At 45.1% G+C, this 13,782-nt stretch overlaps 1 protein-coding gene across 2 annotated transcripts in view; it reads left to right on the plus strand.

The window, feature by feature from the left end:
• Positions 1-13,782, plus strand: part of LOC143367484 (zwei Ig domain protein zig-8) — a 302,413-nt gene that overhangs the window by 206,628 nt on the left and 82,003 nt on the right. For both annotated transcript variants that reach the window (XM_076809333.1, XM_076809332.1), the window contains one exon: positions 9,980-10,202. In XM_076809333.1, coding sequence (XP_076665448.1) covers positions 9,980-10,202 — 223 coding nt within the window. The remainder of the gene's footprint in view (positions 1-9,979; positions 10,203-13,782) is intronic.

The raw sequence follows: 13,782 nt of genomic DNA on the forward strand, positions 1-13,782 counted from the left end.
TGCGTAGGGTTTTTAGAAAGTGTGACGACTCGATATACATGTATAATGATTTATTCGTATGGGTAAGTAAAATATAAGTAAACTTAAAACTGAAGCGTGATCAATTAAGGGGGTATACTCGTATGAACCCTCGGAAAATGTATACATTTTGTGGATTTTTTTACAAGTCAACGGTTTGATGCAGATTTCCCGTTTTTTAACTATGTTTACATAGTATTATGAACTACTTATAAAAAAAGTTTCAGTTAAAAAACTATTGTTTTTCGGAAGTTACGGATACATGTCCGAAAGTCTCTCGATTTTAGACGGCTAAACGGTGGCCCTAAAAACTCGCGCTACGTTCAACCAATTTACTTCAAATTTTGCATGCAGAATCATAATAAGATTCCACATCGTCCAACGAAGGCGATTTTGAAAATTTTGAAAAATAAAGAAATGGTGAGAGATCAAAGGTAAAGTTAAATTTTTCTAAGAGAAAAATCCACCTTTTTCCTTTATAAATAATAAACGGGGAATCGAAATAAAAAAAGCCTTCGTTGGACGATGTGGAATCTTATTATGATTCTGCATGCAAAATTTGAAGTGAATTGGTTGAACGTAGCGCGAGTTTTTAGGGCCACCGTTTAGCCGTCTAAAATCGAGAGACTTTCGGACATGTATCCGTAACTTCCGAAAAACAATAGTTTTTTAACTGAAACTTTTTTTATAAGTAGTTCATAATACTATGTAAACATAGTTAAAAAACGGGAAATCTGCATCAAACCGTTGACTTGTAAAAAAATCCACAAAATGTATACATTTTCCGAGGGTTCAAACGGGTATACCCCCTTAATACATCTTTCCGCGATGCGCACGACACGAAGCGCTCTCCACCAAGTCTCTCCTCAATCTAGCTTTTCGCACCGCTGACCCGACGGTCCCCAAACTCCCCTGCATCCCCGCGTCGAAAAATGTATACTTCGTGAGATATCTTCAATTCGTTTGTTAATGTACCTTTGTTCAAGAAGACGCATAGTGTAACAATATAAAATCCTATTACTTAACTGGGTTGCAGGAGCCCGTCGGCTATACAAGCGTAGATTTCTCGGAGTCAAAGATTAAGCGACTTTGATATCTTGACAAGCTTTCACGGGTATGGAAACAGCATCGCGACCTCAAAGTTTGCAGTTGCCCCGAGTCATTCGGGCGAGTGACAACCCTGAGCTTCGCTTTCAACAATACACCGACTCTCCTCCTGCTGGAAGAAACGTTTTTGCTGTACCTGCAGCCGAAGAAAATACCATCGCCAGCTTAGAGATACGTGGGACGCGGCATCCAAGGATTACCCGCGCACACTGTTCCACATTCTACAAGTATATAATACCGTTTATACACGCGTTCTCGTGGCACTGGACTCGGGTATACCTACACCAAACAGAGTCAATATTATGTACACACGCGTAATCCTACTATGTGTGACGAAACAGGGACGTTTATACGGGCTGTCTATTTATTACGCGCAAATAGAGACGGACCCACGACGGATATCCATGTAAACGTAAACACCCCGTTAACAATGGAAGTAAGTTAACGAAGGCTCGATTTTTTAGAGGTTTAAAGGGTCAAACGACATACGCGAAACGGACCCGCTTTTTCTACGCTCGCGATGCACAAAGAAATGGAACGGATAGAGAGGCAGGTAAAGAGGAAAAGGGTGGTATGAAAGGCGCGGACGGGGGTGTAAAGAGAGAGAAAATTGTTAACGTGCTGCGAGATAACAAGCGCGATAATGCACTCAGCGGCAGTGCATTAAATAACACATCGGTCGCGGTCCCCGTTAAATCCCTCTGGCAAAAAGCAACGAAAGCGAGGGGAACCGGCTGTGATGGCCAGGCTGCCGGAGCCGCTGGTCGATGCGAAATTCCGCGGGGCACGGAAAGAAGAGAATAAAGGAGAGCCACGACCAGCGGCAAAGGGACGGCCTCGCAAAGTATTTGCGAACATTGTAATACTCTTGAGAAGCTTATCGGACGCGGGGACACAACTGCACGACCACGTCCGCGTTTATGCTCTGTGTACACCCTTGTCGACGCACCCTCTAACGCGGCAGCCGCTGTTCCACGACCAGATAAAACAAACGCACTTAACGCGTCTGCTGCAATACGCGTCGCGGCGAGCGCGATGTACCTGGAAAATGCTAGTCCTGTCGCTGCGAGCACCGTAGTGGAACTGTTACAAAAATATACGCGCGTAAAACTCTCGAGCACTGTTATTGCTGGGAAAGTTTATTTCTACAAAGGGATTCGTGAACTCCAATAACGTGTCTGTCGTAGCTGGTATTCGGATACTGGGACAGTGGAGCAGTTGAAGTACGGGAGGGGTTTTAAAGTGTTAACTGTGGCGCACTGAGAATTTAATCTAGAGAAAGTCGAGTTGGAGGAATAAAAATATTTTTAATGCAAATTCAATAAAACTCATTAGGAGATTATAAAAATTTATTTAAAGAATAATATCCAGTTTTCTTTTCTTTTTACGAAGCCCCTTCTTTGGGGGGTGCTTAGGGTCCCTTGGCCTCTTCTGGGCCACTGAGTCAAGATGTTAGATCGTTAGATATTGTAGTACGAAGAAAATCGAGAAACTGAAGCGAAGGTTTCTGGGTTGCGTCTTTGCCTGAATACAGTGATTCTTGACAATCTGTCGCATATTCTTCTACTGCTGGTTGGAGAATTTCCCTTGTGTCGTTAGCTAGTACGATAGCGGCAGAGAGAAGCAACCCTTCTCTGTGTACGATTAATTGGGCGTCGCTGAAGAATGCCACGTCCAATTGAAAGAAAGAATCTCCGTTTGAATGGCACGAAAATTGGCGCAACAAGAGCAAGGATAAAGTAACAACTATTCTCGTGGACGATTCGAGCTGAATGTAGATTGCCAGGGCGAAATTGCACGGGAAAAGGGTGCAATCCCATGGGATAAATAGACGCTACTCTTGCTGACCCTTGGAGCAGTTACGACGTTTCGAGATAAATCGACTTGAAAATCGACCGACTCTGCGAAACCGTGGTGATCTTTTAGGAAAATTCGTGTTGGCCCCATTGTCGACAGCGGCGGGGGAAATACTCGCTCATTATTCGGCCGTTGTAACGCGACGAATTCTTGCTTCACGGAATTTCCTCGACGAAATTGAATACCGAATTATTATTCTTTTTTCGCCGCTACTGCTAGAAACATTGACGCGTCTAATGGAATTTTGTATAAGGCAAATTTCAAAATGAAACAGTTCGTCACAGGAACGAGTGCGCTCGTATAATGGGAAATTCTAATTGAACGAACCGATGGCTACGTCCCATAACGTAAAATAATTTAGCCGGATTCTATGTTGCGCTCTGCACGAGTTAAATGCACGATTGCAGCTGCACGCTCATTTTGACGAACGTTTCGCAGTTCTTTCACGCGCAATGATTAAATTCCCAGCGACAGGTTGCATGGGCATCAGAATGAAAATGACGGCGCCCGGCTCGTTTAATCGCAGCTTTTACCATTTACAGTGGTACCTGAGGGGGAGTGGGGAGCTGTATGCGGACGTTTCTGATCAGTCTCGGTTATTACTTTGTTTCGCGTGCTCGTTCGATTAAGTCCGGATTTTAAGGGAATTTTCATTTAAAAAAGCAGTGGTGAACGCAAGGGAAACTTAATGCCTGCAACGCTCATATCAGGTCGTCAAGGATGAGTTTTGTAGAAAAACAGGCAAAGTTGGTTGATAACTTACAAATATAAGGAATTATTTTATTCATCAAAGTGTGCACCCATATTGGCTATACTCTTTTGCCATTTAAGCGGCAGGTTGTGCAGGTCGGTGGTATAAAACCCTGGCGAACTTCTAACAAAAAAAAAACAACAGAACGGTAAAATATTAAGCCAATGTCAAATAATAAGCTGTTGAAGTTGGCAATATTCTTAACTACAAATTTCATCCTTGCCAACCTAATAGAATACACGAATAGTTCCCAAAGTAAAGTGAGAATTTTAGAGATTTACACATCTCGTGATTCCTAATCAGGGAAATAATTTCGACTGTTCACCTTTGCGTGCGAAAATTCTGCGCGCGCACTCCGATTACTCTGCCGTTTGGTACTTCCGCGGAATAATTTCCTTCGTTTTTACGCAACGATTCCACCTCGCGCGTAGCGTGAAATTGGGTCAGAATCATCTTACACGGGATTTGTTTACGGCGAATAATTGCCCAGTAATTTGATAACCTGCGCCGAGAGCCCTTGGGAATTTTCCACCGCGATAATTCGGCCACGATAGTTGGATGGCCACGTCTATGGTAAAACGGTAATCTCGTCAAGACCAATTTTGTCGTTTTCGCGATTCGTCGGTATCTATTTCCACTAAACCGGTCATTTCGGTAGGATTATATACCTCGTCAGAAATTATGGACGATAGTGTAACAGTGCCTGCTATAAATGCTATTCGAAGTAGTAGCAGTAGGTACTATAAACCTGCCTACAATCAATCTCCCAAAATTACTTTTGGTTTCCTGCGAAACCAAATTCCCGCATCAAACGTCGCTGGATCCGATCGCGGAATCTTGAATCGGTGATGCAGTCACGGAAAACGTCATCCCAGCGGATAAATTGAGCAAGTTCCGTTCCGCTGCCACGCTGTCCACTGGTCAGAATGGATTTCTTAGACGACTCTTACAGGAGATCGCAGCTATCAAGTCGCGGTTGTCACAGCAACCAAATTCTGCTTCGCAAACGAGGAATGGAGCAGTCTCTTTATGACGAACTTCTGAGATGAAGATGGAGTTGACCGGAGGCGGCTGGAAAAGCACGGCAGGTTTTCGGCGCTGGTAAAGTCGATGGGGATGGATATGATCATCTGGACGTAAATCGTTTGCATAGAACAACAATATTGGTATGCAAAGCGCAACTGTGCAGGGGGGCGTTGAGAGCCTGGCAGAAACCGGGGGATGTTGGAGATGCTGCTGGTGTATCCGGGGCGGTACACGGTACCGGAACCCTATGGCGGGTCAACTATGGGAGCTTACGTTGGCCGTGTATCATAAATTATATACGCTGTGTGCGCTCACAGTGACGTGTGCGCACCGTGGAAACCATGAGGGGGCTCGGTGGTGGGGCGTGTACACGCTAAGCATATTGTACGACCATGAAAGAAAGATGGTAAGATAGGGGATAGAGGTGTGACGGCTGGAAGACAGATAGGTAGGACGGTATTTTTGGAAAGAAAGAAGGAAGCGATAAATTTGCTTGCTGAAATTTCTAACTACAGCTAATGCTACTGTGGTACAGAAATTTTCGGATCTAAGTGAGAATTGAGTAGAGCACTTTTTGGGTAGAGAGATATATTGCTCGGCGATGTATTTCAGTGTTAGGGAAACGGTTCGATTGAAGGGACCGGTGATTAGTTACAGGGAGCGCGCGGGAAAGTGGTATTCTGTCGTACTGGCGAAACTTCTCTAGTAGCAGGCATTGAATGTACCGCCGGAACAGTTGAGGGTGAATTTCTTCTGTGTCAGCACCGTTTTTCTTGATATGCTTGTGCAGAGAGGAGGCTGGACGAGACTTTTATATTAAAAAAACAAAAGGCAAAGAGAAGAGAGCAGAAAGGCAGCGAAAGTGGAGCGAGGGGAGGAAGTGAAAAATGAAAACAGGCGCGGAGGGAATACAGCAGAAAGACTGACAAAAGTGTAGAGACAGAAAGTGAAAAGGGCGGGAAGCAGGACATCAGACACGTAGAATGCAGGGACGTGAAAGAATAGCAGAGAATAAGAGGAAGCGGTCACAGGGAAAAGAGAAGATTGTACCGTAGCCTGTGACGCTCTTCCGGGATGCTATTAACATAAATCAAATGATAAAACTTTAGATAAAACTCCGTACACGTTAACGGAAACACTCTACCATTATTTTAGGCTAAAATTCTTCCGAATTCGTTTCGAATCTCGCGGAAGCCTTTATCCAAGACGATATTAACTTCCCTCAATTATTCATATCACTACCGGCAACCGTCTAAATTCTAAGTACATCAACACCTTATTTAACGTTCCCTCAGTCTAGGAAATAATTTCCTACTTCAAGTCATCCCAAGTTATCTATCCCTATCAGGGCCTCTCGAGGACACACTGGGCACAGCTTTCCACATCCTACACGCCTAAATGTGCCGTAGAAAGCCTGGGAAATAGGCGTCCGTCCATGCACGTCCACGCGTACCATAAACACACACACTCGGCGGCCAGCGATACGCAGTAGTATAAGTCAGTTACTGAGCTGGCATCGCGCCGTCATTCTGTCTACTTCCACTTACCGTTTCCTTTGAGGGTCGCTTCTCATCCACCCCCGTTATCTGACGACCGTCCACCCCTGCCCGCCCCCACGAAACTCCCCTTGCCTTATCTTCTCGGATATCACGGGACTGGCTGGTGAACAAGGAGCATCTTCTGGGAACGGCCTGGCTCGAATTTCGGCAACGACAACTCGCATTCGCGCGGCGAAATGTTTCCCCCGAAAATTTCGGAGGAAATGCGATAAGAATCGCGGCGGAACGATCCGAATCCTCGGGAACAATGGCTGCCACGTCGGCAGGACCGGAGATACGCGTAAACGAGGCCCTCCATGCTCGTCGAAGGTAAACGTACGAATCCGATATCGAAGATTCCAGCTCTAGGCCAGCGAGCGAAAGAACGGTCTACTTTGTTACCCTTTCGACCTGGTGAAAACGCGGGGGTAGAACGGCGCTCCGATTCCAGCAGGTTTCCATGGGAAACGAGCGGTTTGCGCGACGCTACACGATGCAAGTTGAAAGCGTGCCCCAATAATCCACGATACGCTCGCCACGGGTGTTGTTGTTCGGACCGGGAATCGTAATGCTTTGCTCTATGGAAATTTGAAACGATTTCGATATCGGGCGGGCGTGCGGTTCCTATCGTTGAACGATTTTCAGGTTTCGCGTGTACACCAGGGTTTATTGTTCAGGCTGGAAAGTTTTCAGGCGTTAATTTTGAAGCGCGATTCATTCGGCGTTCTTTGATGGGAATTACGCGTAATAAATTCGAAGGTATTGAGTTTAGGGGATTCTACGATACGTAGGTTTAAAACGAGGGATTTTTTAATTAATTCTTGCACTTGCCATTTCCCAGATTGTATTTACTGTGATTGCTTTAAATGCCATAGTAGAGCGATTAACACAAATACAAAAATACATTTATATTGATTAAAATTCGATTGTAACTCTGTACGCGGGTATGATCGATTGAAATCGTGAAACATGTGTTCACCTCGCAGCCAATATCAATTTCAAAATATTTATTCCAACGCCTTCTCGCTGTTGCGTTCATTTGTCGTACATTTCAGTTGAATGGTCTTTTTTTCTTATTAAAACGCGAGATACAAACCAATACGAGGTGCAATTAAACAGTCAGTAGAACGAATATTGAGCGACAATCGTAAAGGGCGATTTTACAGGCTGACGCGAGTATTATATTAATATCCCTTCCTATCACTATTTTCCCCTCGATGGTAATAAAATCGTAACGGATGTACGAAATTTATTGAATTGCATATTTTCATATGCTCCATGCGGGAGGTCTCCGATCGCATTTCCTGCTTCCCCCTTTCTATTGGCAAATAACCTTCTGATTTAGGATCGTCAAACGCCACGTACATGCATTGAAAGTAGTATTGGATTCCATTGTACTGTAAATCCTGCGTAATGAATTAATTACTTATAAGGGAACATCCCGAACCCGGAAATTAAAAAATTCTGAAACCTTGTGAATATGTAGGGAATTTCCTTCTGATTACAACGCAATTTTTGTTTGCTGCCAAAATTCACTCTAAGGGGGTGAAATTAACCCCTGGAAATTCGGCTATTTTCCAATTTTCTGTTATAACTCGTGAACTATAAGAGAAAGACAAAAAGTTACAAGACAAAAGTTACTTCCTTTAGTTAGATCTATCATTTGGTAAAAAAAAAATATTTTACAGTTCACGAGTTATAACACAAAATCGGAAAATAACCGGATTTTCAGGGGTGAAATTAGCCCATGAAAATTCGGCTATTTTCCGATTTTATGTTATAACTCGGGAACTGTAAGAGATAGAAAAAATGTTTCAAGATAAAAGTTACTTCGTTTAATTAGATCTATCATTTGGTAAAAAAAATATTTTACAGTTCACGAGTTATAACACAAAATCGAAAAATAACCGGATATTCCGGGGTTAATTACACCTCCTTAGACTGAATTTGGGCAGCAAACAAAAATTGCATTGTAATCCAGAGGAAATTCCCTACATATTCACAAGGTTTCAGAATTTTTTTAATTTCCGGGCTCAGGATGTTCCCTTGTTAGTAACATCCTATGACGAAAATAGGAGGTTGTGCTCTCGTTTGTGTGTACATGGGTCCAACACCAGAAACAAATGAACCGAGCTTCTGTATTTGAACACCAATAAAGTGTACAGTTAAGTGCACTACGCCTGAAAACGAAAACTCTGTACCTGCTACGCTCTCCCAGACCGGAGTACTAAACTACACACCTCGAGGCGCGAAGAAGGAAGGCGATGGGTACCTATAATCTCGTTATCCACTTCTCTACATTCACTTGCGGTGCCCGGGTCTGGAGAAGACAGAGTTCCTCAGACTTTATCCCCCGCTCGGCTAATCTTGTGGATTTTTGGGTCTTCCTGCGTGCTGCCTTCGCCTTGGAAACGCTGCTTCTCCGAGGCCAGGAAAGAAAGGATCAGGTGGCAAAAGGGGAAAGCGCAAAGAGGATTGCCGCTTCCTCCTAATTTTCTCGCGCGCTCCACGCGATCCGGCTCGCAGACGGGCAGAAGCTAGCTGGCCACGAGCGTTGGGCATCGGCGCTTCGCGTCGAGACATTTTCCACGGGATATGCGTGTCAGGCGCTACAAAGGGCGCAAATATTTACACGTCGCTGACTCCGGGATGCCCAATTATCGCGTCCCGGACCGTTTTATCTCGCGCGCTATCTTCCCAACGATATGCAAAGCGGCTCTATTAATTTTCCACTACGCCGACGGAGCGACGGAAACGCGGGGGCGGGCCGGGAAGAAGGAACGTCTGTACACCCTTGAAATTTGCAGGTCCGCGGCAGGCGAATGAAAATTCAAATCCTGTGCATCATGGAACGCGTTTCAATTAATTTTTAATGGAGGATTACAGGCGGGGCAGCAGCCGTCGTCGTATCTGCCAAAGCGCGGCGAAGCCTGCTTGAAATTCTCGCGTCTCTGTCAGCATGAACAAGGAACGTTATTAACTTTCACCGTCGTATTTTTCTCACGAAGCACACCGTAACCGGCGCTGGGCGCGCGCCTCCGCCACGCTGCAAAATCTACGACCCGTGGGAAAACCGTTTGCCCTTTCCCCACGCGCTATCGCCCTTATCTACCATTTTTCAAACTCATGGATATCTACGAAGAATCGCGTGCGGAGCCGGTCTCTTTCACGCCCCGCGAATCGTTTCTAACGAAGTAGTTCAGCAGCCGCGAGCAGCAAAGGTTGTTAGTTCGGTGGAAAACAATTTCCCCGTCGCGCGTGAATTCCGGGACGGGACCGAAAACATTTTCGTACGCGGAAAAATTCGCCCACTGGAGACACTCGAGCCGGGGAAACACGAGGCGGAGGATGGCGCGAAACTCGAAACCACGGTCGAGGTGATCGCCCGGGCACCCCCTGGTTAAATGTCGTCCCCGGCGTTTCGCTAATTGCCAGCGCAACACACAAACGAGCCACTTCTAATTGCGCGGTCCCGCTTAATGGGAAACCCTTAACGGCGGACAAAAGATTCGGCCTGCTAGTTCGCAGCGCGAAACCATTTAAATCTTTCCGCGTTATCGTGTTCCTCTCTGTTTCCCCCCCTGCTTGTACTCTATTTGCCATGGGCGCGCGGGAGCCACGGTTAATAATCGAAACGAACTGCTGGGTTAACCGAAGCCTCTGTCCTTTGCTGGTTTTACAGATGTCGCTACAAGTCTCCTGGGTCCGGCACAGGGACATCCACTTGCTGACCATCGGTGGTTACACGTACACGAACGACCAGCGGTTCAAGGCGATCCACAATGTACACACGGACGACTGGATGCTTCAGATCAAGTATCCGCAGCTTCGGGACAGCGGTTTTTACGAGTGTCAGGTCTCCACGACGCCGCACATGAGCCACATCGTGCACCTGAACGTAGTCGGTGAGTTCGAACGCATGGCGCCTGGCACGTTGATGCGTGATTGCTCGGTGTGATGTTGAATCTCGCAGGGAAAGCTTCTTGACAGGTCCAGCTATCATCCTGAATTAGATAGTGTACACCTACGTCTAAAGAGACAGACATCGCTGATACCGCCAGCTTGAGGGTGGAGAACAGAGTTCAATAATTGTGGAGCATTTGATTTCACCTAACATTGCACTCCTGGCTTACAAGGGAAGATCCCGTACCCGAAAATTCTAAAAATTCTGAAACTTCGTGAATATGCAGGGGACTCTCTCCTGATTACAACGCAATTTTTGTTTGCTGCCCAAATTCACTCTAGGGGGGTGAAATTAACCCCTGGAAATTCGGCTGTTTTCCAATTTTCTGTTATAACTCGTGAACTGTAAGAGAAAGACAAAAGGTTTCAAGATAAAAGTTACTTCTTTTAATTAGATCTATCATTTGGTAAAAACAATATTTTACAGTTCGCGAGTTATAACAGAAAATTGGAAAATAATCGGATTTTCAGGGGTGAAATTAGCCCATGAAAATTCGGCTATTTTCCGATTCTGTGTTATAACTCGGGAACTGTAAGAGATAGAAAAAAGGTTTCCAGATAAAAGTTACTTCTTTTAATTAGATCTATCATTTGGTAAAAAAAATATTTTACAGTTCGCGAGTTATAACAGAAAATTGGAAAATAATCGGATTTTCAGGGGTGAAATTACACCGCCTTAGAGTGAATTTTGGGCAGCAAACAAAAATTGCGTTCTAATCAGGAGCAAATTCTCTACATATTCACAAAGTTTCAGAATTTTTGGAATTTCCGGGTTCGCGATGTTGCCCTGTTAGTACCCACATTGACTCTGGTGAAACACCATTCTGTAACGAAAATCTGCGGTGCATGCATAATAAGAACTAGTATTTCAAGGTAAACCACGTGTATTGTTAGTGGGACAAAGCTGACGGCAGCTTTTAAGCAGCTTACAACTCGCCAAACGTTGTTATTTATTTACGAACTATATGCGGGGGCGCAGGTATATTCCTAAACTGTAGCGTTAACTTTCAGAACACCGGTCTAGTCGTTAAAACGATGCAAGCTTCATGTCCCGACAGAAGTTCCCGAACACGTGCATTCTGAAGTAACGTTTCGAAGAAAATATTCGCACGTTCGTTCGGATGCGTTGTCGCAGATATTTATTAACATCGGCGCAACAACCTCCACGGATCTGAGATCTATCGAGATCGATCTTACGGGCTTCAGATAATTTGCAGCGACTCCCAAACGCGAACGGGTTGCCATCGGTCGGAAAGCGCACCATCGTATGATTTCCATTAAGCGAGGCACGCGGCTAATTACAACGCCCTACGCAACAATTAGTTAATTCTAATCTGATTCTGCCCCAGTTCCGTGGCCATTGTACGAAATTTAAGCCAAGCTTAAATCCTGGCGAGGCGCCAATTGAGCACCTGGGATTGGTTGATACCGATTCCGAGCTAAGCCACGCCGTCGAACAAGGGTTTGATTACGCGAGATTACTTGGCCAACTTAAATTCCGACCGGCTAAGCTCTGCCCCTTTATTCTCGGAGGAAGTGGTACGAGCGTACACGAAACATCGCGATAATTATTATCCCGCCCGACAGCGGCACACTGGAGATGTCTTCCGACACTTTCGACTACGTATGTCTGCAAACCGTTCACTAGCCGTATTTAATTTCAACCAGCAGCAGGAATATTCTGAAACACGCCTGCAGAAAGAACGCAGCAATTTCTGCACTGCATCGATTTTATCCGGAATAATCAACAGGATTTCAGCTGCACAAGAGATCCGCGGCGTTTATTCGCTCGCAGCTTGTGAGTAAAACAAACGTGAAACGCGAAAAAGGTATTCGGTGCTCGTTTGAGAGTGAATTGCAAGAGCTTTTAGCACGACGCGCGTTTAAATTCGAGAAGGGTATACTGCCAATGGAAATTACATTATTCATCCGCCAAAGAGTGCATTTTCGAAATTCGCCTACCTTCACCCCCCAAACCCCGCCCTCCCTCTTTATCCATTTAACGAAAACACACCGTTATCTTCACCATCGAGGCAACCTTTAACAAAGAACACTCTCCTTCGTCTCCATCCGCTTTCACGACCGGTATAATTGTACCTGGGAAATTTACATCTGAATTACGGTGCATTTATTTTCGCGCGGGCAACTGCAGAAACGTCTGTCACAGAGACGCCCCCGGAGTATTATCAACTGCGTTAAAACGAAACAATTGCCTTAAGATCCATGCTCGATTCGCGATCCACTTACCTCTCGCAGAACGGCTCCTCGCTCCTGCAGAGAACTTAGAAATATCTCTCCCCCTTTGTCAACAACGGTTACACGGGGTGCATCGGGCTTTCGTTCAACGGAGACAACATCGCGCAGTGAAGAAGCTTACCTGGATAACAAAATCGAAAGAAAAGATCGAAACGATGGTGGAATGTCACATTAACTTGGCTGCATTAATGATAATCGCGTGGACAGTGGTATTACATTGACTGCAGTTACTTTTACAACGTGAAATTGAAAGGGAAATTGTTAGAAATTGAAATGAATTTAGCTTAATGTCATTTACATATTTTTAATTGCCTGCTATATTTCCCCTGCTCCACGAGACTATGCCTCGAAAATTTGTCGATCAAATTCAAAGGGATGCCCTCATAAGCGTGCGAAAAGTGTGACCGAGATTATAAACTTAATCGATTAATTGCATCGAAGAAAATCGTGCGTCGGTAAATATTTGACCCCGAGACTTGGTGTAGTTCGCTAAGAAATCAGTAAATTGATTGCAGGTGAGTAAATATTGCCGGGTATTACCTTCGAGCAGATAGATTCCGAACTTTCGGTAGCGAACCGGTGGGCAAATATTGCCACTTCATCGGCGGCTCGGTGCTTATACAGGAATCCGCGTCTGCGTTTACACACTATTATTATTGCAACGCTGAAAATCTCCGCGACCGTCTTCGGCGATGTGAAACTGTGCGATCATTACGCGTAAACCAGGACGCACTTCGACGCACCAAATACGTCCAGATTATAAAATGATTTATTACATCTCAGACTATTTTCACGCTTTATCGCGTGCTCGGTTGAATTCACGGCAATCAGGTCATAAAGCATCGTGTCTGAACGATATACAACGTACTTCTTTTCTCGAGGAACGCAAACGATTCGATCCACGGTAACGAGCTCGCCGAGGCTCCAGTTACAAATCAGAAAATCGAGATAGCATCCGAATGTTATTAAGTATCGGCAGCTTGTTGCTCCTCTCTCAGCTCGTCCCTTTAAAAGGGAAAGGTAATTTCGATTCGCATTCAAGCACGATCGATTCCCTGCACCCCGTTCCACCCGTTTCCTGAAATTGTTACCCCGTCCCCGATACACCGCAGTACTAGCTCCCGTTTAATTGTTTCCTTTGTCATTTTAATTTTCTTGACCCCCTTTGGCCCAACGCGCCTTTATCGGTTCGATTTCCTAATAACGAGCTGCTTTTATCAAAGAACGCGTCGGAACGAGCTAGGTTCGCCTCTGCAATTACGAGTC

This window comes from Andrena cerasifolii, chromosome 3, assembly GCF_050908995.1.
Source record: "Andrena cerasifolii isolate SP2316 chromosome 3, iyAndCera1_principal, whole genome shotgun sequence".
Lineage (NCBI taxonomy): Eukaryota > Metazoa > Arthropoda > Insecta > Hymenoptera > Andrenidae > Andrena > Andrena cerasifolii.